Source organism: Typopeltis vanoorti, chromosome 14 (genome assembly GCF_054136105.1).
Source record: "Typopeltis vanoorti isolate ZY-2024b chromosome 14, IOZ_Tvanoo_1.0, whole genome shotgun sequence".
Taxonomy (NCBI): Eukaryota; Metazoa; Arthropoda; class Arachnida; order Uropygi; family Thelyphonidae; genus Typopeltis; species Typopeltis vanoorti.
In genome coordinates, this window is record NC_143562.1 from 72,687,042 (window position 1) to 72,713,993 (window position 26,952).

Genomic DNA, 26,952 nt, shown 5'->3' on the forward strand with positions numbered 1-26,952 from the left:
TGGTATAGAAAAAATGTTTGTACTCTCTAGTTAACACATCCAAATTTCACCTTTCTCCACACAAAGTAAGATAAAAATACACAAATAGTATATCCAAGAGTATGTGAAAATATGTCGTTGACTCATCTGCACGGAAGGTTCATTTTTGAAGGAAAGGTCAGGGTAGGCATATAGTAAGTGTAAACAGTACTATAAGAAAATACCATAGAGTCAGGTGACTTTGGACTTAAGGTAATCATTCATCCTCTGCAGCTGCTGTTTTGTGTTTGGTAATATAAAAATAACAGGTGAGCCACAAAATTCTTTGAAAATTTCTTTGTGAAAAGTTCTAATTGTTTAGAATTTTGTAACAGAAAGTTTACATAAAATATAAGATCAAAGCTAGTAATCAGTGAAATAATAATAAATAACTAAATAAATAACTATTTATATCTGGTGCCATATGAAATAATCTAAGAAAAGAATGAAGGAAAATGATTATAAAAAATCGACAGTGGGTGAAAAATACGAATTTTCAGTTATCATTGGGGTAATTGATCGCCAATTTCTTTTGAATAAGACTCAAATTTATTTCCTAAAGAAATTTTATTTCTAATGGAATTATTGTAAGACATGCATTGACAAAATCACCTTGTAGTTGGAAAGAATTACCTTAAAGAGTTAAAAAAACAGAATTCTTGGTTAATAAAATAACCATCAGCTGAGGTGGGAAATTGGTTCACTATCTCTGGACAAACTGAGAAATTGGATGATAGAATCAACATGCAAATATCAAATTTTACTTGCCAAAGGAAGATAAAAATCAAAAACATTAACGAGATTAATAGGGAGGCCTGTTCTTGATTTAAATGAAATTGGATGCCCAAATCGTGAAAGCATAATGTGTACTTTTATATGCTTTTTGAAACATAACAAAAGCTTCTGTGCTTTTAATAATTCTCAGAAGTATATGTATTGGTTTCAAAAATATAAATATGCAACCCTTAATTTTACTACAGTAATAAATTCCCAACGATCACCAGGTGAAAATCAACTTTCAGATGAGAGTCACATTGTCAAAAACCACATGATAGCAATTCCATAAGCATGGGAAGAACCTTGTATTTTTCACTTTATTTATTTCTGTATATTAGATTCAGTAAATACAATTTGTAAATAATATTTCATTCAAATAAAATGTGTAAATTTAAATGACCAAATTGGGTGTTGTTGATGTGTTATACATATTTAAGTAAAACTAGAACTTTTTTTGACTCAGTGAATTAAGTCTTATTTGTTCATGCAACCCCTCAAATATTTCATGAAACTGTCAGCTCTTGGAAGCAAAAGGAATATTAAAGTAATACCCAGAATTTTAGTGAAGAAGATTTTGCCTGAAAAGTTACAATACTGTTAGAACTTGGTTATTTTACATACACATTAGATATTTTAAGCCAACACGTTACTAAAACTCTTAAAAAGATTGCTGTAGAAAAAAGTAGCGTGCAGGTAAAATCTGGTGAATCAACATGCATATATCAAATAATTCTCATGGGAAGAGAAAATAAATAAAAAACCATTAATGAACTTAATAGCCATGTATTTGAACTTGTTTTGAAATGTCACATGGAGAAATATCACATGAATTACACGTAAGTACCAGTGGCAAATCATACACTATGAACATCAGCGCAAATGTTTAAGCAGAAGAATAAGGAAAAAAATAATCTTTTTCACTTTATTTAATTTCTGTATGTTAGATTCAGTAAATACAATTTGTTAATATTAAACAATAACATAAAAATTAAAGTATATATTGCAGAGCTAATCATTTGAAATAAATAACTATTTATTTGTTGGCAAAAGAAAAGGATACTACAGTGAGTTCAAAACCTTGTTTGTCGCATATCTGTTACTTAAAATTACTAATGCTAAAGAAAAAAAAATAAAATAAATTTCAGTTACAGAAATAGGTTAAGAGCACAAGGAATCGCATGTAAAATTAATAGTCAATATTGGTTTTAAAAAAAATAAATGTAAGCATTAATTTAAATTGTACAAGTTTTTGGTCATAAAGTGTTACAAAATAAAGACTTATTGTTACATAGACCATATATTTATAACGTACTCGTGTTCTTACAAATTGCCTACCGGTTTCGCTAGTAACTGACTAGCTTTCTCAAGGCTTGCATAGTGCAAAAAAGGTTTAAAAATACAAAGAACCGTTAGTATCTGTTAGGTAGCTAGGGTGACATGTTCGCATGACATTATTCAGCATCATTAACACGCGTTACATGCACATGCGTAATATGATTATTCGCGTACTGTAGCTCTGTTGAACTGAGGGAGTTGATTAGATTTTTCCAGGTATCGTTCAGAATGGCCCCTTGATTTCTGTTTAGGTTACTTCCTGTATGTAGTACAACTGCCACTTCTTTAAATACTCAATGTCTTTAATCCTAGTCTATGTAGGGCATGGAGCTGTTATTCCAGTCTATAGTGTGGTTCGAAGTTGAAAAGTGATGTGCAAATCCTGAGGTGATCGTTCTGTTGTGATTAATATCACCTACATGTTCTTTCTGTCTTATTTCCAGGCTTCTCGAAGTCTGTCCAATGTAGGAAAGACCACACGTGCATGGAATATTATACACACCTGGATATTTTTAGAGTGTACCATTTTATAAATATCCAGGTGTGTATAATATTCCATGCATGTGCGGTCTTTCCTAAATTGGACAGACTTCGAGAAGCCTGAAAATAAGACAGAAAGAACATGTAGGCGATGTTAATCACAACAGAACCATCACCTCAGGATTGGCACATCACTTTTCAACTTCAAACCACACTATAGACTGGAATAACAGCTCCATGCCCTACATAGACGAGGATTACAGACAGCGAGTATTTAAAGAAGCGGCAGTTGTACTGCATACGGGAAGTAACCTAAACAGAAATCAAGGGGCCATTTGGGAAAAATCTAATTAACTCCCTCAGTTCAACAGAGAAACAGTACGCGAATAATCATATTACGCGTGTTCATGATGCTGAGTAGTTATGTCACGTGAACGTGTCACCCTAGCTACCTAACAGATACTAACGGTTCTTTGTATTTTTAAACCTTTTTTGCATTTACCTTTTTTTGTACTATGCAAGCCTTGAAAAAGCTAGTCAGTTACTAGTGAAACCGGTAGGCAATTTGTAAGAACACAAGTACGTTATAAATATATGGTCTATGTAACAAGTCTTTATTTTGTAAGCATTAATTTACTACAGCAATAATTTCCCACGGGAATGAAGAGTTCCTACCTAAAAACACGATTTCTCACCTACGTACAACAAAATTGGCGACTGGGTAAGAGAGATTACAGAGCTAATATTCGTTTGAAATAAATTCGAGTTTCCTAGCTGCACAAAATGTAAACAAACAACCCATCTACTTGAAAACAATAACTATATAAAATCCTTAATCAGAAATGAATAATTTTAGGATGTGTGTCATAAGTATATTTTACACTAGAAAAACAGTCGTTCTTCCCTGAACTGATAAAATCGTGCAAAACATGAAAGAGAGAATATGAGTCATGAAAAAGGTGAATACCGCGATTTGAAGTTACTGCTCGCTGCCGGATATTACTCGTGAAAAACACACGACTTAGGATATGTGTCTCACAATGAACGAATCATGTGAATCCTAAAAACATATAGTCGCATCAGAAACATCGTATGACCCAATGCTAAGGAATTAACAGTGTACCAAACGGACAGAAAATCTAAGGACAAAAGTCAAATAGCTTTTCAGGTTATTACAGAAATTCCGTTCTTTCAAGATTTCGTTTTTGTGTGTTGTGGTGTAGATAAAAATTCTCAACTATTTCGGAATATCTATTTGCATTAAGGAGAATCATTCTGGTAAACCATAAGTAAATTTTAATTATCATTAGAATTTCTAGACTACATACAAAAAAGTTATTGTAATCTTTTAAGTCTACGTTTATTTTTAAAATGCCGTTTGGTTTTTTCTTTTCATTTAAATTAAAGAAAAACACCATTACCCAAACGTTAGCAAACAAGATAACGTTAATTCGAAAAAGAGGTTGTCATATGCCAATAATCTTTTAGTAATGTGACCTCCAACTGATAATGAAAACTTCCAAGAAAAGAGGAAAAAAGTATGTTTGAGGGACACCATGATATAATTAAATTATTCAGAAAAGCTTGACACATGGCTGCCACTTGACTCTACTCAAAGAATTCCTACCCTTTAACATGAAAGAAATACCCCAAAATGTATTGGAAAATAAGTACAGTGATCTATAGAAGAAAAAAAAGTGTGTTTGAGTGACATTAGCATATAATTAAATTATTCAAAAAATGTGTAGCTCAGTAGATGTGGCGTTTGCACTCTACAGCGCTTGACCGCACGAAGAAAGGGTTTGGTGGTTCAAATCTAGTCGCCGACTAGAGGAAATTTTTCTAAGCCTTTTTTCGACCGGTTCCCGAGTTAGTCGATCTCTGGCACTGGCAAGCGGGTTTTTCCTCCTGGAAACTCGGGTTTTTCGTCCCGTAAACTCAAGAAAATCGACCACAGAACCCACATTATTTTCAGACATTAAATATATTGTGTTAAGGTTAGTGACCACGAGATGGCGGCACATTTGAGCCGTCTCTCTTCACTGTGTACCGCTTAATTAGTGATAGCCTTGGGCCATCTATCTCCGATTGGTACCAGTGGAGATTGAACTGCCCACTCAGTCTCCAAAAGTTAGATAGGGCTAAATGGCCTCGCCTACTCCCGTATACGGGAATAAAAAGGCGTTAGCTGATTTTTTTTTTTTTTTTTTAAATTATTCAGAAATCCTAAACAATGCCCTCATCCCGACTCTACTCTAAGAATTCCCACCCTTTAACAGGAAAGAAATACCCTAAAATGTATTGGAAAAATAGTACTCTAAATACCACCCACAATTCAATAAACGAACCAAACACACCACGTGATGTCCCTGACAGACGAGGGCCCCAGCAAAATGCCAAACATCCACGTCACGATTCCTGAACTTGTCACTAGTGCACCACCAATTACGATGCGAATCCTTATCGCTAGCTGCCATCACCCATAATTCCATATGCGAACCAAAACAATCAACGTGACATCACACACATGCTCCCCAGAAAATTCCTAACATTCCAAACTCATGACGTCATCAAATAATCAACCAATCACGTCACGATTCTTTATCTTATCTTGATTTTTTCACTAGTGGCCGATATGCTATTAACAATGCGACATAAAACTCGAGGCTTTAAAAGCATTTTTAACTAAAAATAGGGACGAATTAGCTAACAATTCAGTAGCTTGCACCAGAAAAAATTTGTGATCATCTGGGGAATTGTCATGGATCGTCAGTGTAGAAAGAAGAAACTGATGGCAGATGAAGAATTATGAGATGCTGAATTGTCATACGAAACTAAGTTGAGGAGAGAAATGTTTTTCACTGGACAGATATCCGAGAAATCGCACGTCATTTCAAGAGCTTCATGTTCTTGCTGAAAAATATGCCTGCCTTACTCCATCGAATCTTTTGAATGAATGAATACGAATGTCAACTAAATCATGAGCACGATGACATGAATAAGGAAAAGTTCCTCGAGAGAAAATGACTTCAGAGTTTTATATTTCTGTTGCTGCTACTCAAGACGAAACAGACTTGGAAGGATGGTCCCCTTTGAACTTTTGCAGTTTATTCTAATATAGTCTTGAGAACTCAGTTCCAAATATAATACTACTGTGAATTTTCCTCGCAATTGCTGTAAGTGTTGCTAGTTGAGAGGAGTTTTTCTAAATTAATTAAATTACCTAAGATCTACAATGAGTATATTGCGTTTAAGAAATCTTGCCATACTGTCCATAGAACAACTGAGTGATGAAGTAGATTTCGACAATGTCATCGACGATTTTGCTAACAGAAAAGCAAGAAAAATAACATTCTAGAATGTTGGAATTAAAGTTTTTCTTCAAAAATAAAGTGTTTTAATTTATTTCACTATATGTCAGTTTGACTTTTGTAGTATTTTTGGCGTGTATTGAGAGGACCGGTAAAAGTTCTAGCTATGCCACTGGATAGGCGGAGCCTTTCAATTCTATCTAGCTTTTGGAGATTGAGCATCAGTTCATTCTCCACTAGCTGGCCCATGGCTCACTCATAAGCAGCAACCGAAGAAGATAAGGGTAAACAAGTACTGCAGTCTTCTAGAACCTACCCAGAATAGGATATGTTACTCGGAAATATAATGATGATTCTACGTAGATTTTTTTGAGTTTACGGGACGAAAAAACTCTCTTGACTATACTAGAGATCGACTAACAAGCGAACCGTTCTGAAAAATGCTTACACGAAGTCCTTGCAGTCGAGTAGACATTGGATGCAATCATCATATCCACTGAGCTATACAGGCTGAAGAGAACCATCAAGAATTTTCAGTTTGGTCATAACGTCAGAAAATATGATTATGACTGGAAGGTAATTCATTTATCACTTGGGGATTTCCACAGATATGCAAAAATCTTAAGCATCCCTGTGCAAAACCACAAAGAATGTTATTTGAAATGACAGAGCAGGTGATTTATAACAACCTTAGAAAAAGGCAAGGTTATTTGGAATTAAAATCCAAGTGATTATATAAAATTCTTAGAAACCATCTTGAAGCTATATCTCAAATGGAGGAATTCGATGGCAGGTGGAGATGGAATATGTCCGAGAGCAGTTACATGAAGAGTATAAAGCTAGGAAAGAGTGGGATTTCTTTCACAATTATTATTATTACGAGCATCTCCAAGGAGTCCTTAGACTCATCGAGGGAGGCCCTAAACATATCAAGAACGACTATTCAGCATTCACACAATATCTATCATACTTTGCTTTGAACTTATTCACAGTCATCGCACCCACAAACTCTGGCAGCTTATTCCAATGAATCACCACTCTCCAAGTAAAAAACCAGTTCTAACACCCTTGCTCAGTTTCCATGGATGACCCCTGGTTCTCCCATCACCAGATCTGCTCTGAAAAATTTCCTCTGAATTAATCTTGTAAAAACCCTTCAGTAATTTGAATGTCTCAATCATATCAATGATTGTTAGGTTCGAAACATGGATGATATATTACATCTTATTCAATACTTTATTAGGGTATTTCAATTAGATGAAATAAGTTTATTCCTAGAGGAACATGAAAGGTTGAAGGATTATAAGTAAATGTATTTCCAACACCAAGTTTTTCTTTAAAAAAATCAGATAACTCCTTTTATTGTCTTTTGGGGAGTTTGGAGATGAGATAGGGAGTTCAATCTCCACCGATAGTCGATCAGAGATAGCCGGCTCTATCACTTATTATAGGTGGCACCGATGAAGAGACAGCCAAAAATGTGCTGCCATCTCTTGGTACCTAACCCTAATAGGATTTGTCTGAAATAGGATAGGATATACTGTCTGAAATGTCGATTCTAGGGCCGATTTTTTTGAGGTTAGGGGACGAAAAACATCAATTTCCGGGAGAGAGAAAACCCGCTTCTAGATGCCAGAGATCGACTTACTCGGGACCCGGTCGAACATAGGCTAAGAAAAAGTTCCTCTAGTCGGTGACTGGACTTGATCTTAAGTCCACCTTCAGGTGGCCTAGCACAGATGATACAAGCGCCACTGAGCTACACAGTGGTGTAGCTTATATCTGAATTGCTAATATCAGAAAAACTCACGGATTTACGGATTTTTCAAGTTTTTCTGATATTAGCAATTCAGAGAAATAGATTAGATTTCATCTTATCTTTTAAGGAAATAAGGAATGTAACACTGTTGACCTGGTTCTTTAATGAAAATCTTGCAACTGGAAGGTCAGGTAGTGAAATTTCATAATAATGATAATACGATGGATGCAGAGGAATAGAGAAAAGGTTTCAAAAAAATTAATAAGAGCTTTAATACCAACTTCTACAGATAGGGAAATATTATCTAGCTAGATCAGCATAGGGGTGTTTAAGAAAATGCTTTTGTTTCAGTAATCTGGTTGGATTTAATGAAGTTTTTATATTTAATAATATTATCCTCATCTTGGACATGATAATATTTACAGAAGTCGGTATGGATTTGATAAGGGAAACTTTTGTTCCAGTAATCTGATCGCCTCTTAAAGTGATAGTAGTTGATGAGAGAAACACATATATTGTAATATTTACGGATTTTTCAAAAAAAATTAATTTATCCTTTGAAAAAATTATATACAAAATCCAATAATGGCTTGTGTTTCTCAAAAGGATTAAGGCAAGGAAATTTAGCCCAGTTAACTGTTTGAACATGGATGGGCAGCAATACTCCACCCTTGGCCATCTGGGGCAGCTACTGCAAGACTCGATGAATTTCATAATCTGGAAGAATACTGCTGACTAGAGGTGATTTACTCTTGTCAGCAGCCAGAATAGAACTTGTAACGTGTTTTTTCTGTCTAGCGCCATGAAAGCAAAGGTTATTTTCAGAGGGCTATAGCATAATTTCAATTGAGGTGTATCGGTTTAAATAAGAGAATGACTTTGAATGGCAATTGTTTGTATGATAGATATCAGAATGTTCTAAATGGGTACCATTCGTAGTGATAAGGAAATTTGGAGTGGGATTCCTCAGGCAGATTCTCAGTTGTTTGCAGATGAACTCTACTCAGAATAATTAGATATAATGCCATGTCCTGGATCTTTGGAAACATCTGAATAAGCTATGAATGTAGGCAAATTAATGAGGTGTTCGTTAACATCACTAAGTGTAAAGCATCGAGTCTTGGAGTACCCATTTGGAAGTTGAAGTACTACTACTACTTAAGGCCCCTTTCCAAGGAGTAAAGGGACTCATCATGAAAAGCAGAACTCCACTACAACTCGCTGTCTCTCTTACTCTCAGTGTTTCTCAACGTGGGGTATATGCCCCAAAGGGGGGAAATTAGAAAATGTACATGTACATATTTATATTATACTTTTTCAGAATTTGGCTGATTATTATGCTAGAGGGATGGCATCAAAATCTTTGAGACGTTGAGGTGGGGAGTGATACAAAAATGTTTGAGAAACACTGCTCTAATTACATGACTACTACCATCAACACAGTGCCATCACTAGTTGCCTACATTCATCAATAAGTTATGAATGTAGGCAAATTAATGAGGTGTTCGTTAACATCACTAAGTGTAAAGGTTCGAGTCTTGGAGTGCCCATTTGGAAGTTGAAGTACTTATCTGTGAAACTATTATTACTACTACTACCACCTATGTCCCCTTTCCAAGGAGTAAAGGGACTAAGGGACTCATCATGGAAAACAGATAACTCCATTACAACTCGCTGTCTCTCTTACTCTGTGTTTCTCAACGTGGGGCGTATGCCCCACAGGGGGGATTTGAATATTTGGGGGGGACAATTAGAAAATTTACATGTACATATTTATATTATACTTTTTCGGAATTTGGCTGACTGTTATGCTAGAGGGGGGGGCATCAACATCTTTGAGACGTTGAGGTGTGGAGTGATACAAAAAAGGTTTGAGAAACACTGCTCTAACTACATGACTACTACCATCAACACAGCGCCATCAATTGTCCAAGGGTGCCAACTCCACTAAATGTACCTTTTGTCAGCAAACTGCGTTTGTTTCTGCTGAACTATAAGCTCGTATATGGGATGAAAAATCCCAGTTTTGTGAGAAAAAAAAATACTTAATTCTGCATGGGATCGACTAACTCACTTGCAATTGAAAAACACAAAGAATTAACTATACTCGAAGAGCAGAGGATCCTTGGGTGATGACGAATAATAATTTGTAAGTCAAGGGTTATGCAAAGTTATGTAAATCAGCTCAGTGGATCACAATCTTAATGGGAAGGATACTGATTAGCAGAGATTAAGTCTTCAATGGTTCCATTTTATAAGGCTTTGATCACAGTATACCCAGACTGCTGTACTGCAGATCTGGTTATCGGGATTTGCAATGGGCTAAGAAACTTTGGAGAGTGTATAGAGGCTGGTAAAATTGATTTCAGTACTGTGGAATTAGCTAAGGGGATATACTAAAAGCAGACGATCTGCATGATTTGATAAAGAAGACGAGGAGATGTGTACACTGCTGAGAGGTGTTTAGTGATAGACATGAGAAAGAATTTCAAATGACTTAACAAGAGGATAGCACCCTTAGAAATGAGCAGGAAAGTAGTGAATAAGAATTTAAAATAGTATTTCTTCATGTGAAGAGTGTGGTAAGCGGAATGTATTGTGAATGAACATAATAAAATTTAATAGAGCAAAAACAGCACAAGAACTAAATTTAACTGCAAATATAATCGTCTCGATATTTCGTATGTCACAGAGACAACTTCAGGAATACAATGTGTTAAGTCATATGAGGGATGCTCTGAGGAGTGCTATTGGCTTGCATTAGCTGCTGGGAGGGAGGAAGACGTAACAATTCAAGTTTCACATATCCTGGAAAGTTTAACACGCCCATATTTATTAATATTATGCTGGTTATTAAATCTGCTGCCAATTCTATAAAGTCCTCCAATCCCTTGTCAACAGAGTTTCTAACCAGGCTTCTCTTACAGCCAAACTTTCCTGTCGAATAGTTGCAGCGCCAAAAGGATCTAGAAACTTTCTCTCTCTCAGCATACAGACTATGGTTGTGCCATTAACTATTCCCTATATCTGGGGCACTTCAGAAAAAATAGCCAGAACTTTAAAGAAACATAATATCTGTACTGCTTTCTAGCCTCATTTAAAACTGTTTGGCCTTCTCATGATCGACGGCATGGGCAGATAGACCATGCCGTCAATCATGCATAAGATCAGATTGAATAAAACTATTATTCAGGGTCATGTTTATACTTTTCCCTAGACGGGCTGGGCCAGAGAGGTAGAGTGCTCTGGAGCCCTTCCTTTGTTATTTGGGGCCCTTAAATTTGCCCTAATTTATGGCCTCTAACTAGAGCCTCGTGCGTCTATGCATAAGTATGGCCCGCTATTATGCTTCATTACAGCAAACGGAAACTTAAAAGACATTATTATTATTTGACAGCTCCAGGTAGTCCAAAGATGCAGATTTAAAAACAGGAACTCTTAATAAATCATTGGTTATACCTCCCAAGATTTTGAGAACTAATTCGTAGACCCCCCCCTTCATACATTATTATATCTCCCGGATAGCCAATAGCATTAATAGAGTGGGTCTCTCATAGTTAGGCTGACCATACGTAGGTCAGCCTAACTATGAGTACCGTTTTGAATGGGATAGTACCGTTTTTTTCATATTTTCCGGCCGTCCCGTCATTTTAATAAAAATGTCGATTTTGTCCAGTTTTTAATAAAAACTAAGTATACTTTAATATTGGTCAAACGTAAATTATTATAATCTATAATCGTTTGGATCAGTGGACCCTCATAAAATCTATAATTGTGAGGCAGTTGGATAAAGCATTCCTGTATCGACAGACGGACTCAGATTTTTTCTGGAATGAGCGAAAAACTCCTAGACTTTCAAGACTTTTGTATTATTGCAGAGTTTATTTTTTGTTTTCCAGGAAGTTCAGCAACTGTTGAGAGAATATTTTCTGTTATGAAGAGTATGTGATCAAAGGAGAAATATTGAGACTATGAGGGCAATGTTAAAGACAAAATTGTGTGATGGAGTGTGAGAAGTTTTATGATAAGCTGTTGAATGACCAAAATTTGCTGCGTGAGATTACTTATCGGAGAAATATTCATGGTACGATTGTGGTGAAATACAGTCCCCCCTCTACATCTACCTAAATTTTTATATGGGTTATGTCACTGAAGAATAATGGTACGCTCAATATGTTTATGTAATAAATCTTTTTTTATCGACTTTTTCATGAATACAGAATATTACATAACCCCCGTCCCGTTTTGCCATCCCAATGTCCCATTTTTGTCTCAAGGAAATATGGTCAGTCTATTCATAGTACTTTAGACTTTAAGTAGTCTATATTCTTGCACTTATTGTTGTTTGTGTTATTACAATTTGAACATTGTATTCTTGAAAATGTCTCTGCGAGAGAGGCGATATATTGAAACGATTTAAACCTTCTGTTTTATTATTTCTCTGTATTTGTTCCAGTGTAAACCAACGCCTAAATACGCGTATACTGCGAACAAATTTAACAGGTCATGATATATATATATATATTGCTTGTTGAGTTGATTTTTCCACTGGAAAAATCCCCTTACACGAACAATCAGCACCTAATTGGGAATAGGCGAGCTACTTTTAGTCCTACCTATCTTTGACCCTGAGGAACAGTCAAAGTCTACTCTAGCCAATCAGAGATAGTCTATCTCAGATAGCTGACCCAAGACTATCACTAATTTAATCGGCACACAGTGAACAGACAGCTAACAACTGCCGTCATCTTGTAGTCGCTAACCCTGACACAAATTTTTAATGTCTGAAAATAGTGTATGTTCGATGGTCAATTTTCTTGAGTTTCTGGCAGTAGCAGATTATGTATATCTCCCCTACTCTTCTCCATATGTATATGGAGAAGAGTAGGGGAGATAGCAGAGAGCCTTGTGGGACTCCTGCCATGACTCCTTTCTGTGGATCTGATTCCATTCAGTTTTATTTTAAAATTTTCTGTTACTGAGATATGATTTGATAAGTAGAACTAGTGGTATTAGGATTCCTACTTGGTGTAGCTTGAAAATTAAACCATGATGCCAAATTCTATCAAATGCTTGTTGTCCAAGAAGACTGTGCCAGAATGTTGGTGCCATTCATACCCTTGGGTGATGTATTCAGTGATTCTGTAAATTTGGAGGGTCGTAGAATGCTGTTTTCTGAATCCGAATTGCTCGTCTTGTATGACTTGGTTGTTATCTGTTGCTTCTAATTCGTGTTAGTATAGCGCGGTCGGCTGTCTCGCCTACACATGATAGAAGGCTGATAGGCCGATAGTTCTGTGGGAATTGTGCATTTTCCCCAGGTTTTGGAATTAGGAAGACATCTGCAAGCCTCCATCGCTCTGGGAAATAATTTAGCTGTAGGATGGCATTGGTGATGGCTACCAGATGTATAACCCCTTTATGTGGGAGTAGCTTGAGCACCTTGTTCCTTATACCATCTGGAGCCGGAGCCTTTTTGTTGTTTAGTTTTCTTATGATGTCATATATTTCTGTTGGTGACACGAATTTGCTGTTGGAGTGGAGTGAAGCGTTTTGAGTTATTTTGCGCACTTGGGTGTGGATTTTTCTTATGAAGCTTAAATCTACATTAGCATAATTGGGACTGCATTGTCTTTCTAAGCTGTCTGCAAATGCTTCTACCTTTTCCTCGTCACTGTAGATGACTCTGTATTCTCCTTGGATTGGGGGAAGCGTGCTAGGTTTTGAACGAAGTGATCTCATCATTCTCCATAATGATTGATCCTCTGTGTTTAATTGATGTATTTTGTTATTCCAAAGTTCGTTACGGTGATCCTTTACGGCATACCGAACCTGGTTTGTTGCTCTGATAACTGCCTGCTTATCTGCAGGATTCAGTGTTCTGTGATATTTTCTTCTTAATCTGTTTTTCTCTCGGATGAGAGAAAAACAGATTAAGAAGATTAACAGATTATGTCCTCTGGGAGTTTATTTGGTGGTGGGCATTTGTTTGTAGGTGTTACCTGTGATACTGCTGTTAGTACTTGCTTTTCAAAGGTTTTTACTGCTTTTTCTATGTCTTCAGTGGATATTATATTTGGTACTGGGCCAAGAATTTCCTGGAAGGCTGAGGGAAGTTGTTTCCAGTTTATAAAGGTGGAGGTATTTTCCGTTAAATCTTGTGTGGTGCCTAGTTGCAGTATGATAGGGTTGTGATCAAAACTTAATTCGTTGACTGCATGTATTTGATAGCTGTGCGCTATGTTTTTTAATATAGCTATATCAAGCACATCAGGATGTGCGGTTGCTCTGTAATGTGTTGGTTTTGTGGGTCCTATTATTGATATGTTTCGTGAAGTAGTATAAGAGTTGAGTATTCTTCCGTTGATATTAGAGTTTCTGCTATTCCAGGCTGAATGTTTGGCATTAAAATCTCCAGCTATAATTACTGCTTTACCTGCATTTAATATTTCGTCCAGATCTGATTCTAGGAGTTTATCTAGGGGGGGGGGGGGTTGTAGGCTGCAAATACCATGATACTGCTTGTGTTCTCCATGTGTATTTCAATTCCTGTTGTTTCCATGTGTTCTGTTTGAGGTGTGGCGATTGCGTTGTGTTTTATACTTCTTTTAATGAAGATGGCAGTTCCTCCTCCTCTTGCATGAGTTCTATCTGTGTAGTACATGGTGTAGTTGTTGATTCTTGTCTTGTCAGAGAGATGCAAGTGTGTTTCATTTACTAAGATGATGTCTGCTTGGATTTCTGCCGCGAATTCCTGTAGTTCTATTGCTTTGTTGGGTAGTCTGTTAGCATTCCAGCTGATGATATGTAGAGATTTGGGTTTTATTTTGCTTTTATCCATTAAGGATTGCATAGAATAAAATCTGTGTGTGTGTTTTAGAATGACGTCCTTGGCCTCTTGTGTTGGGTCAGTGTTTTTCTTTACAATACACATACGATATATATATAGATTTCAAAATTTTCATTATAGAGTTTATTTATTTGATAATTTTAATGTATTTAAATACTGTAGTCGTCATAAAGGGGTTTTTTCTTTGTATTGATGCCAGTTGAGGTGTAATTTGCATCCTTGAATATTTTTATTAAGCTTATTTTTATTATATAGTTTTAATTAAGCTTATCTAAATAATAATGAATAATAATAAGTTCACTAACACCTTTTATTTCCTATAGGAAGTAGGTGAAACTGATTTAGCCCTAAGTTTTTGAGACTGATGGGAGCAGTTTAATCTCCTCTGGTAGCCGATGCGAAATGGTCGAAAACCATCACTGATTAAACGTAATCTGGTGAAGAGAGGCTTATTATTATTAGCAGCTTGCAAATAAAACGGAATTTTAAATGCCTCTCGGTAATTCATAATCAGCAAAGTTTTTGTCGGGGTACACTTTCACAACATTGACATGTGCGTAGTGACAGGTTCACTTAGCACCAAGATGCACGTGTTAAATTCAACCAATCAAAGACTCGCGTTTATAGATCTCTCCTTGGCATTTTGCCAAGAATAGTCGATTCATGCTGAAGGGGAGAAAGAAATGAAGGATATACGAATCGGTCGCCAATATGCGAAATCACGTGCTTTCTTGTCTGTCGCTGTACTAGCTTGATTTTTGTTGTCGCGTTTTTGCATTATTTTTTATTATTAATTTGAATGATAGATCCAGTACAGTCAAGTTCTGTTGTTAAACGTTTCAGTAGCTCTTGCAAAAGAATATTGAATAATGTGCTGACATTCTGCGAAAAAGAATCGTCTCCTTGTTCCCCTTTCTCAAGTCATAAAACGTGCAAGTGCAATTGCGGACATATCGGGGTCGACTGTTAAAAGAATTCGTAGGGAATCAAAAGGTGAAGGTAAGCCAAACTTTAAATCTCCTAAAAAAAGCGCCAGAGTAAAGGAAAACCATCGAAACGGTAGCTTTGAATGATTTTGATGTAGACGTTATAAGAAGAACTATTCACGAATTTTACGTGGTCGAGAAAAGAGTGCCAACTGTTCCCAAATTGATTCCTGTGCTTAAAGAAAAAATTAATTTTCCTTGGAAAAGAGAAACTTTAAGGAAAATACTTCATGAAATCGGATTTTGTTTTAAAAAGTCCCAGAATAAAAGGAAACTTATCATGGAGCGAAGTGACATTTTTTTTATCTGGAACGCAGTATTTGAGAGCAATAAGACGTTTCAGGGAGGAAAAAAAACCGATTGTGTATCTAGATGAAACTTGGATTGATAGTAATTTAACTTATGAAAAATGTTGGCAGTCTAAAGAAGAATGTGGAGTGCTACAAACCGGAAATGCCTCGCGGGGCATAATCATTTTGTGTGCGGGTGGAGAAATGTTTTTTTTTTTTTTTTACCGAATTCAAACTTACTATACAAAGCCAATTACCATAGGCAAATGAATTCTACGTCCAAAAGTGGGCAGAAGAAAAACTGATTCCAAACCTTTCAAAAAATGCTGTTGTTATAATTGATAACGCTTCATATCACTCTATTCGATTAAACAAAGTTCCAAATTGGTCTAATAAGAAGCAAGTTCTTATGGATTGGCTCTCTGCAAATAACATTTCTCATTCCCCAGATATGCGAAAAATTGAATTGCTTAATTTGGTCAAAAGAAACTCACCCACAACTAAACTATTTAAATTCGACACGATGCTCAAAGAGCATGGATTTCTAGCTTTGAGGCTACCACCATATCATTGCGATATTAATGCTATTGAGTATGTTTGGGTGGAAGTGAAAAGTTTCATTCGCCATCGCAACGTAACTGGAGATATTGACATGTCGAAACTTTTCAAGCTTTCAGAACAGGCGATTGAAGGTATTACAGTTCAAAACTGGGGAAAATATGTATTGGGACAGAGACGGAATTATCGAAGAATTATACGAACCTTTGGTGATCAGTTTAAGTGAAAGTGATGGCGATTCGGACACCGATTCAGATGACTATGAAGATTAAAAGTATTTGATAATGGTATTTTTTTCCAACCTTTTTGTTTTGCATGGGTTTGTTAAAAGAGTCACAACAAGTCATAAATAATTAATCGGTTTAGGACATTAAAGTGTCTCAGTTCTCTCAACTGTAAATTTAGAATATCTAAGTTCATTTGAAAAAATTTCTGTTTTTCTGTATAATTATTTTTATTTTATAGAAAACTTTCTTAAAAATAAACTTAGTTAAATTTTTGTTTTATGCTATACCATTTTTAATTTTGTTAATACTCTACGTACATTTTTTCCAACTGTTATACAAGCAAAATAGTTACACTTTAAAAACTACAATGTTCGTAAAAGAAAAGCTAAATTTTCCGACCTGTAATAATAAACAAACACATCCCAGAAGACAGATTAATTACCCTATTATCGGAATGGATTCTCCTTTTTCTGACATGCGCAGAAGTGTCGAGGGACCTCTAATCGGTGGGCGAACTATACTTACTTCATTCACGTGACTTCAACTTTATGAGAAGGCTTCGCGTTTGAAGAGTGACACATTTGCTTTCGATCAGCTGTTTTTCAAAGCTTTGTAATAATGGCTATCGTGGATGCAGATAAAGGTGTATGCTTTATAGTGTATATGTTTTGCTCTTGTGACTTGTATAAACGTATTGCATTCCATTACTATTAAAAGGCTTGCTTAATTAATTTCAAAAATTTTCATGTTTTGGTTTAATCTTTGAGATAATTGTCAAGATCAGCACGCTGTGTGCAGCGTCGCACATAGTGTACTAATTTTGATATGATTTTGATATCATGTGAATTTTAATATACACCAGAGGCGGCACCTCCAAGTGACAGTGAAACATCTCCGAGAAGTGCTGGCATCTTATGGCACTGAATTTTACAGTCGTATTTACAAATGTTTGATTATACGAGATGTGAATTTTACAAAATTCGATGGGAGTCTCTGCAAAATGAATTTTAAGATAATAATAGTTTATTATGTGATTGCATTGTTTTTGAACTTCTAGAGAATCATTTTTAACAAAAAAGCTCCTAAAGAGGTTTAAGGACACATCCGGCAGTATAAATTTAAATATGTATTAAAACTTGATAATGTCTCTTCAAGGTGCTTCATTTAACAGAATACAGAGAATATGTATATTCTATGTTTTGCCACGTCGGTCAAATGCTTACATCTGACGGAATGAAATAACCCGAGTTGTAAACAGAACATGTAAAAAGAGGTGAGAAGAAAGAGCAGACCAATTGATTTCCCTTTTAACAAAAAAAGCTGGTATTTAGTATAATCTTTGATGTAAAGACTGTTTATGAGCATGAGAGAGAAACACTGTATGTACAGTATAACTCTTTCCCCCTCTTCCTCTGTAATACAGTGAAATATGAGAGACAAATCTAATTTTTACATATATGGTGATTGACGAGGCCAAGGATTTGGGAGTGTTGGTGGGTAGGGAGTTGAAGTTTAGGGGGCACATCGCAAAAGTGGCTAAATCAGTTTATCTAATCACTTGGTTGCTGAAAAATACTTTTAACAAGCAGAGAGAAACAGGTTATTGTTCCTCTGTATTGAGCCTTGATAAGACCCCATCTAGACTACTGTGCTCAGATATGGGCACCAGGGTTTCTTTTTGATGGGGAGGAGGTGGAGAGGATCCAGAGATGAGTGACCAAGATGATAGCAGGTCTTTGGAATGAACCTTATGAGAACAGGTTGAAGATTTGTGGGTTGCAGAAATTGGTTGATAGGCGGAAAAGCGGTGATATGATTGAGACATTCCAATTACTGAAGGGTTTCTATAAGATTAATTCAGAAGATATTTTTGAGAATAGGACTGGTGGTGGTAGGAGGACTAGGGGCCATACATGGAAGCTGGGCAAGAGTGTAGTTATGGTTCGCCCACCGATTAGAGGTCCCTCGACACTTCTGCGCATCGCAGAAAAAGGAGAACCCATTCCGATGATAGGATAATCAGTCTGTATTGTGGGATGAGTTGTTTATTATTACCGGTCGGAAAATTAACTTCTCTTTTATGATTATTGTAGTTAACTATGTTGCTTGTATAACAGTTGGAAAATTTTACCTATAAAGCACGTAATTTCGTGTGTTGGCGACCAATTCGGACGTCCTTCATTTCTTTCTCCCCTTCAGCATGAATCGACTATTCTTGGAAAGACGCAAAGCAGGGACCTACAAACGGTGGGCGAACTATAGCAAGGATGTTAGAACTAGGTTTTTTACTTGGAGAGTGGTGAATGAGTGGAATAAGCTGCCAGAGTCTGTTGTGGGTGCCATGACTGTGAATGAGTTCAAGGCAAGGTATGATGGATACTGTGTGAATGTCGAATAGTTCTTGACATGATGTTAGGGCCTCCTTCGATGAGTCTATCGACTCCTTGGAGTTGCTCGTAATAATAATAATAATATGTAATACTATTGATCACATATTATGTGTGATATGTATATTCACTAAGAAGTTTAGCCTTCGCTCTTTTATGCAAAACCATACTATTATTATAGGATTACTATACTATTATTACTACTTTACTAAAATTAATATAATTAATTTTAATTACTATTAAAGTTACTGTACTAAAATTAATAATTAATTTTGCATAAAATATTGAAGGTTGAACTTAGTGGAACATACATATATGAGATATAATATGTGATTAATAGTATTACATGTGTAAAAATCAGATTTATTGTCTCTTATATTTCATGGTGTATTATAAAGGCATCTTTGGAAGCAGAAAGAGAGATACTGTATGTACAGTATCTCTCTCTCATATACAGTCTTTATATCAAAGATTACACCAATTACCAGCTTTTGTTTTTAAGAATATTATTATTAATATGTAACACCTCCAGGGAGTCCAAAGACCCATCGAGGGGGAAGGCATCTAATCTACAATTCTGTCTCCACCACTCTACAATGAAACATAACTACCATCATCATCTATATCAATGCCGTCTACCACCCATCACCATTAACATTTTCACAGACAATCACAAACATGGTGGGATTCGAAAACCGCAGCCTTTTGGTTGGCGAGCAGATACGCTATATGCTGACCACTCGACCAACCAGACCTGCACTGGTTGGTCAGGGGGGTCAGCTGGCACTGTTCTTTCTCCCCACCTCTTTTTAAATGTTCTTTTTGCAGCTTGGGTTTTTTCATTCTATGAAATATAAGCATTTGACAGATATGAAAAAACATAGCATACACATACTGTCTATATTCTGTTAAATGAAGATATGTATATTCCATGAAGAAGTTTAATCTTCACTCTTTTATGCAAAATTAATAGTAATAAATTTGATAAAATTAATTACTCTTAATTATGCATTAATTGTGGTGTATGGTCAATGAATTAAAAATTTTTTTTTTTTATTGTCATTGTTTTGTTTCAAAGTGGACTGATAGGCAGTGTATGATGCATGGGAATGACTTTGTGTTTTATTGTTTCAGCAATTTTTCGTTTTATTGTGCTGTTTTTCAACTGTCTACTGACTTTTGGTTCCTATTTTTGTTTTGATATGCCAAGTGTACTTCAGGATCAAATGGAAGGGGTAAGTATGCTCTTTTATACTCGGTTATGAACAAGAATTTATGATTCACGTATATATTGTTTTTTCTTAAATTTATTTTTTCTATTTTATAAAATTATTGAATATTTGCTCATTATAGTAAACACTGGTATATGAGATTTTATTGAAATAAAGCTACCACCAAAACAAAAAAGAAAAAAGTGTATGTAGTGTATTGTATTTCTCTTGTATTATTACTATTACATATTGCCACCTCCATGGAGTTCATAGACTTGTTGCAGGAGATCTACTACATGAACATTAACCTTCAATACCTGTCATATTTTTCCTCATTCACCAACAGAGCACACATAGCTGACTCTGGCAATACATTCTACTCATTATTATTATTATTATTATGTGACACCTCCAAATAGTCCAAAGACTCATCGAGGGAGGGCACCTACTCCACAACTTTCCATCTCCACCAATCAAATCACACGCTACAGGAAATTGCAACTACCATCATTCTCTACACCGATGCCATCTACTGCCCACCACCACCACCACCACTAGCATTTTCACAGACAATTACAAACATCCATGCCCACGGCAGGATTCGAACCCACAGCCTCTTGGCTGGAGAGCGGATATGCTAACCACTCGGCCAACCAGGCCAGCATTCACCACTTTCCAAGTAAAAAATTTAGTTCTCACATCTTTGCTATGGTTGACCCTAGTTTTCCTCACATTATTCATTATTCAATTATACCTTATTCAATCCTAATAAACTCCATAAGTAACTTATATGTCTCTATCATATTCCCCCTTATCTGCTGATCAACCAGCCTCTGTGACCCACAAGTCTTTAATCTTTCCTCATATGAAGCATCACACAGACCTGCTACCATCTTGGTAACTTGCCTCTGAATCTGATCCACATCTCCAAGAAACCCAGGCAATTAGATCTGTGAGCAGTAATCCAGATTGTGCCTTATCAAACCTTATTAATAGAAATAATAACCTGCATGTCAGGGTATTTTCAATAACCAGATAATCCTGTCAACCAACAGCTTCAAATGCCTGGCTTCATCAATTTCCTCAACTTATGCTATCATAATACAAGGTATTGAACAATGCTTGTTTATATAAAATCTCATATAGTGCAACTACCACTACAGAAATTTTATTTATATCTGCGTATCTCATCTCATTTTCCTTTTACCCTGTGGTGTCGAGGGTTTATTAATCATCGGACCTCAGCTGTTCACAGGATAAGGTGGTCAGCCCTATGCCCCAATGTATCCTATGTCCCCTGTAGTGTTGAGTTCTCAATGCTGGTTTGCCTGCTTTGTGGGATGAAAACTGGGGGGGGGGGAACCCTACAGTCCACGCCCAAGACTGGCTGACTTGGCTGTGGCTGAGGAAGATCCTTCAGCTCCTCACGTCACTGAAGGAAATCGAACCTAGGACTCCTTCTCCAGGCATATGGTTGCGAAGCGCACAGCTACTAGGCTAATTGCATGGACATATCTGCATATATGAAAATATATGTATCTCACCTCTGAAAGTTTGTAAACCTATCTTACATTTTTAGTACTGTGGATGGCATGGATGATAATTTGTTGGGAGTAAACAGTAGTTGGACTGGGGCAATGATGGTCTCAGTCCTACAGTATGATGGAGACTGCCACCTTACTGTAAGCCTGAGACCATTTGGTAAAAGTATGTGATGCTAGTCTTCTTCCCAATAGTGGAGACATAAGAAATACTATGTGACCCAGTGGAAGGTATGTTGATAACATAACATCACTCTGCTGATCAACTTATCATGTGGAAGACTTGTAACCATTACGCAGCAAATTTTGAAAATATTGAATATTAAATCAAAAGACAGTGATGGTACAATAGCATGAAATATCATGCTATCTGAGGCATTGAGCTCAGGGAAAAACCTGCAATTAATCATCAAAACTTAATATATAGGCAACATCAACATAAGTATCACTAGAAATGAAACAGAACAGTCAGAAGAATTAGTGAAGTATCAAGTTGATATAATTGGTATTACTGAAATATAGGAGACAAAAACAGGTGAGAATTCTTAAAATTAATAAATACAAGATGTCATATTCAGGCAGTAATTATGGAAAAGAAAGGAGTAGCTATAGTATTCAACACTAAGCATAATCTTGAATGAAGATGGTATTAAGGCAACGTGATTTAGGCAAACATCAAAATTGGCAATAAGACTTATTTTTGTCTATGAACCAACAGAAGGTTCTACTAAAGAAGAATCAAGGGAAGCCTGAGTTATCAGAGAAGGCAGCTGACATAAAAAAGAAAACTTGGATATTGTTAGAGATCATAACAACAGAGGAAGAATGAAAACCAGACATACAGAAATGCTTTGGAAAAATTTGGAGAAAAGAACAAAGTTAATAATGATGACAAATACCTGTTGCATTTTTTTCAGGACATTAGTCATCATGAACACAGTGTTCTAAAATAAAGATTTGCACAAATTCACATGCAGCAAGAAAAGGCTCACTGACTGTATTATTGTTGATAGTAACATCTTCATCCAGATTCAGAAGAGAAAAGTATACAGGAAATTTGAAATAAGAAGTGATCACCATTTAATTATGAGTAGGATAAAAATGAATATCATATTGAAGAATATGTAACAGTTTTTAAAAGAATGAGAGATGAAATGTAGACTCAAATATACTAATCTTATTGAAGAAATAAAAAAGAAATCAGGTTGAAAACAATAACCATCTCACAGAAACTCAGTGTCAGACTGAAGAAAACAGATTATCCAAAGAGGTAAAGTTATCTGCAAGGTAGGGAAAATAGAATTTCACAATGGAAATTAAAGAGGCAATTATAAGAAAGTGTATCATAAGTGTCTAGGACATAACTCAGAATGTGTATGTTCTAAGAGAAAATAAAGAGAAAAATGTAAGAAAGCAAAATGTAAAAGTAAGCAAACAAAAGTCAGGAAAGGCGGTAGGATAAAGAAAATAAATATTAGGATGGTGCAAAATGGTTTGATGGCTAATGAAGCTTAGAAATATTTAAAAAGAGTTATTCATTTTATGACTGTTTAGCCTATTTTTGTTTAGGAGTGCCCCTTTTTTTATAATGTCATTGACTTTTTACTCAATTTTAGGGCATTATTGAAGTTTTACATAGATAAATATATGAAAAATATAAGAGGGAAAATCTGGACATACCATTAGGATGTTGCTGGCTGTCTTCTTATTCAGTGGCATCCTGGCATGTGGCAACAACATTCATCTGTTTTTTTATGGGAGTATGATTGAAAAGAAGGGGATTTTGGAAAAGGTGTGGGTAGAGCAATGTGGGAGAATCATTGGTGAGGCAAGGGATATGTGAATCTTTTTGAAAACCCAGGTTTTTTTATATATATTATTATTAAGGGTGGACAGAAAATACTTTGGGGGATGTGAAAATAGAAACAATTTTTTTTGGAGAAGAGGAAGTATATGATGGGATAGGTTCAGGGGTGGGAGTAACGGGGTGCAAGCCGTTTTGACAGTGTGTCATCTTCAGAGCTCGTGGGGGAAGTGGGAGGCTATGTCATGTCAGCTTGGTGTTTCTGTCTTGAGTGTAACTGTGTTATTTCCTATCGGTTGGTGTCGTAACCTAATTTTTTATGTTATGGAGCTTCCAACACTTGGAGATTATGTAGGGCCGGTGGACATTTATTGAGTTTTCATCACATTTTATTGCTATTGTTTCGTTATCTTGTCTATCTATTATTATGGCCTTGTCAATTTGCAGGGTATGTTTCTGTTCAAGGGCATAGACTGCTATTTCTGTTTTCCCTGTACTTTGTATTCTGTTTTTCTTTTGGTTGTTGCATTTTTTTTTTTTTTTTATTGTTTAAATGTTCTGGAATAGGGATGTTACAGTCACAGAATATTCATCTATTAAAAAAAGTGTATTGTGAAAGGAATCAAAAATTATAAAAGTGATATGAAAAATAAAGATATCCTAGATATCTGCAGTAATCACTTTGAAAGTGTTAAATGAAACAAGAAGTTAAAGTTATAGAATAGCCTATTGATAATATGCAAGAGAAATACAATCAGACATCCATAACAGTATTTCAGGAAGAAAAGGCTATCAAAATCCTGAAATGGGGAAAGAAAGCAGGAGCAGATGGTATCCAACTGAAAATGCTCAAGCATGGAGGTATAAGTTTTACAGTGGCTGTACTACTTAAGAAAGCATGGTCAGAAGGTCAGATTCCTGATAATTGGAATATTCATCTATTCAAAAAAAAAAAAAAGAAATGAGATTAGCTATATGAGAAAAACAGGGGAATTTCACTACCAATCATTTAAGGTAATATTTATGCAAGCATACTTGAGAAGCTAAGAAAATTTGTAGACAATAAACTTGGAGGAGGAGAAGAAGCTGATGGCTCAGGTTGAACAGAGGTTGTCAGTATCAGAGCTTTGCTTTACAACAGACAATTGAGAAATCATTGGAATAGAACAAGGATGTGTAAAGTTTTGTAGATCTGGTAAGGCAAGGTACCAAGAGAAATGCTGTGTGAGTGTATCCATTAAAAGAGTGGTTGATGATTCTTTAGTGGATTGATGTGGAGGAGGAGGAAATGATGGATAAACGTATATAATGATAAACTTGGAGAAGTAGCCACTGGGACTCCAGTCAAACAGAGGTTGTCAGTATCAGATTTTCACTTTAAGATAAACAAAAGGAGCCTTGATGGCCTGGAAGCCCTCTGAGAGCTAACCTAATCATTTAAAATCAGTAATACAAACAAATCACTAACACAAACAAAAAAAAAACAACAGAAACATGAGCACTGTTGTATTTACTTCTTGTCTTTTATTGTATTTTCTTCTATCCTTTCTAACCTAAGCCTCCTTCAGTAATAACCTTACTGGTTGCGACATTTATGTTGTATACTTTCTTCTCAAATACAATTACCTTAACCTTTTACCATATCTCCTTGATACAATCTATCAGGTAACACGTGGTACCTCTGAGGGACAATGGAATTTCCTCGAGATCAAGGCAGTATCAGAGTGTCTGAGATTTACCCCTCTTAAAACGCCAAGAAATTTATTTGTTTCGCTGTGCCACTTAGCGCTATTAGATTAATTAATATTAACAACCAAGAGGTAATCTCAGGATAGTACTTAGTGATACCAATTAACTCTGCAGATTTGACCAAAATTTACTCTTTTCAAATATCCCGCATAGGTTCACATTGATATTTTTATAAGCGGTGCATCGGATTCCAGAAATCACAGAAAGTCTTTGTTAGAATCAAAAACAAGGTTTATTATACTCAAAGGTTGATACACATAAGAACACTAAAATAAATCCCATCTTAAGGGAGTTTCAGACATGGTATATAAAATTCAAACACTACTGTTACACATATAAATTAATATACAGTAGCTTCCTAAAGTATGAATTATATTAACCTTCGCTAATGCGTTATTCATGTACTATTTTCACAATCAATCTAGGCTCCGTAGCTCTGTCAGACTACACAAGATAACATTCATATCTTTCACAATCTCTTAATATTATGCCAATTCTTTACTCTAAACATATCCTTAATTTCACTTAATATAATGGCAAGCATAAACACAACGACAGATAATAAACATAATTTCAATATCCTTCTCAAGTCCTAGCAATATAATCTTATCCAATATCATTAATGTTCCTTTTCCATAACATGTTAACTTGGCACATATTCTGTTAAACACAAATAAAGTTTACTTATCTTCACCTTTGGTTCTTCAGAGGTTCACAGGAAACTGGCCTTCTGTGGACTTGCCAGACTTCGTTCCTTCCACGGAGAACACGGCCGCCAAGACCGTAGCTGCCTATCGGATCTGTCCTCCGACATCGAGGACACACGGGAACCGAACACCAGGAAATCCAGGGAGAAAAAGCCTTCTTTCAGAGTCGCATGACCCTTATATTTCCCTCCTATTTCTCGGCGTTTCTCGCCCCTTTCTGTGTCCAGCGAACTACTACGTCATAGCGTCCATTGTCTGCCCTGCTTGTTGCACGTACGTGGACGTGCGAGTCGCTCCATCGCGTTACGACCTTTGAACTTGACTCCCCCCCCCACTGTTGGATTTGTGCTTAAATTTTATAATTCTTTTACACAGGTTAATTTCTAAAGCTCTGTGATGTTTTACATTTTCAGCACTAAAATAATCACGTTCGCGAATGGCACAAATTGTACACTTATTTAACCTTTTCATAACAGAACACACTTGGTTTATATATACATAATGCTTATTCTACACTTAGAGGCAATTTATTGTATTTATCTCATTCCTTTGTTTGGAAAAAGCATGTTAGACTGTGATAAGATAGGAATACTTAATTATCCACTCTATCACAATCTAACAGCACCAAGAACCAAACCTGTAACCAGCTTGGTCACTCATATTATCTTTTGTTCAAAAGCAGTGATATAAGTTATGCATTTTGTCTGTAATAGATGTCATTTGCATATATATAATAGAAATATAATTTGATTGTCATTATATTTTTATGCTTACTTTTGTTTGTAATTCTTGGCAGTTCGTTCATTTTTAATGAAAATAATTGTAGTTTCATTAGAGAAATGGTCAGTCATAGTTTTGTGTAATCTGGTGTGAAGTTGAACAGACAAAGATTCACAGTATAATAAATTTAGTTTAATCCTTTATCCAAGTGTGTGCAAACAAAGTTTGCGCCTGAAAGTATC

General features: G+C 35.9%; 1 protein-coding gene across 2 annotated transcripts in view; it reads left to right on the forward strand.

The window, feature by feature from the left end:
- The first annotated feature begins 17,135 nt into the window (after positions 1-17,135).
- LOC150099658 (lysosomal dipeptide transporter MFSD1-like) overlaps positions 17,136-26,952 on the forward strand; it is a 258,890-nt gene continuing 249,073 nt past the window's right edge. Inside the window, exons 1-2 of one of the 2 annotated variants that reach the window (XM_090403622.1) lie at positions 17,136-17,234; positions 20,113-20,213. In XM_090403622.1, coding sequence (XP_090259748.1) covers positions 17,210-17,234; positions 20,113-20,213 — 126 coding nt within the window. In that variant the 5' untranslated portion in view covers positions 17,136-17,209. Of the gene's footprint in view, positions 17,235-17,566; positions 17,718-20,112; positions 20,214-26,952 lie in introns of those variants that run through there. The other variant, XM_090403623.1, reaches the window with a different exon arrangement.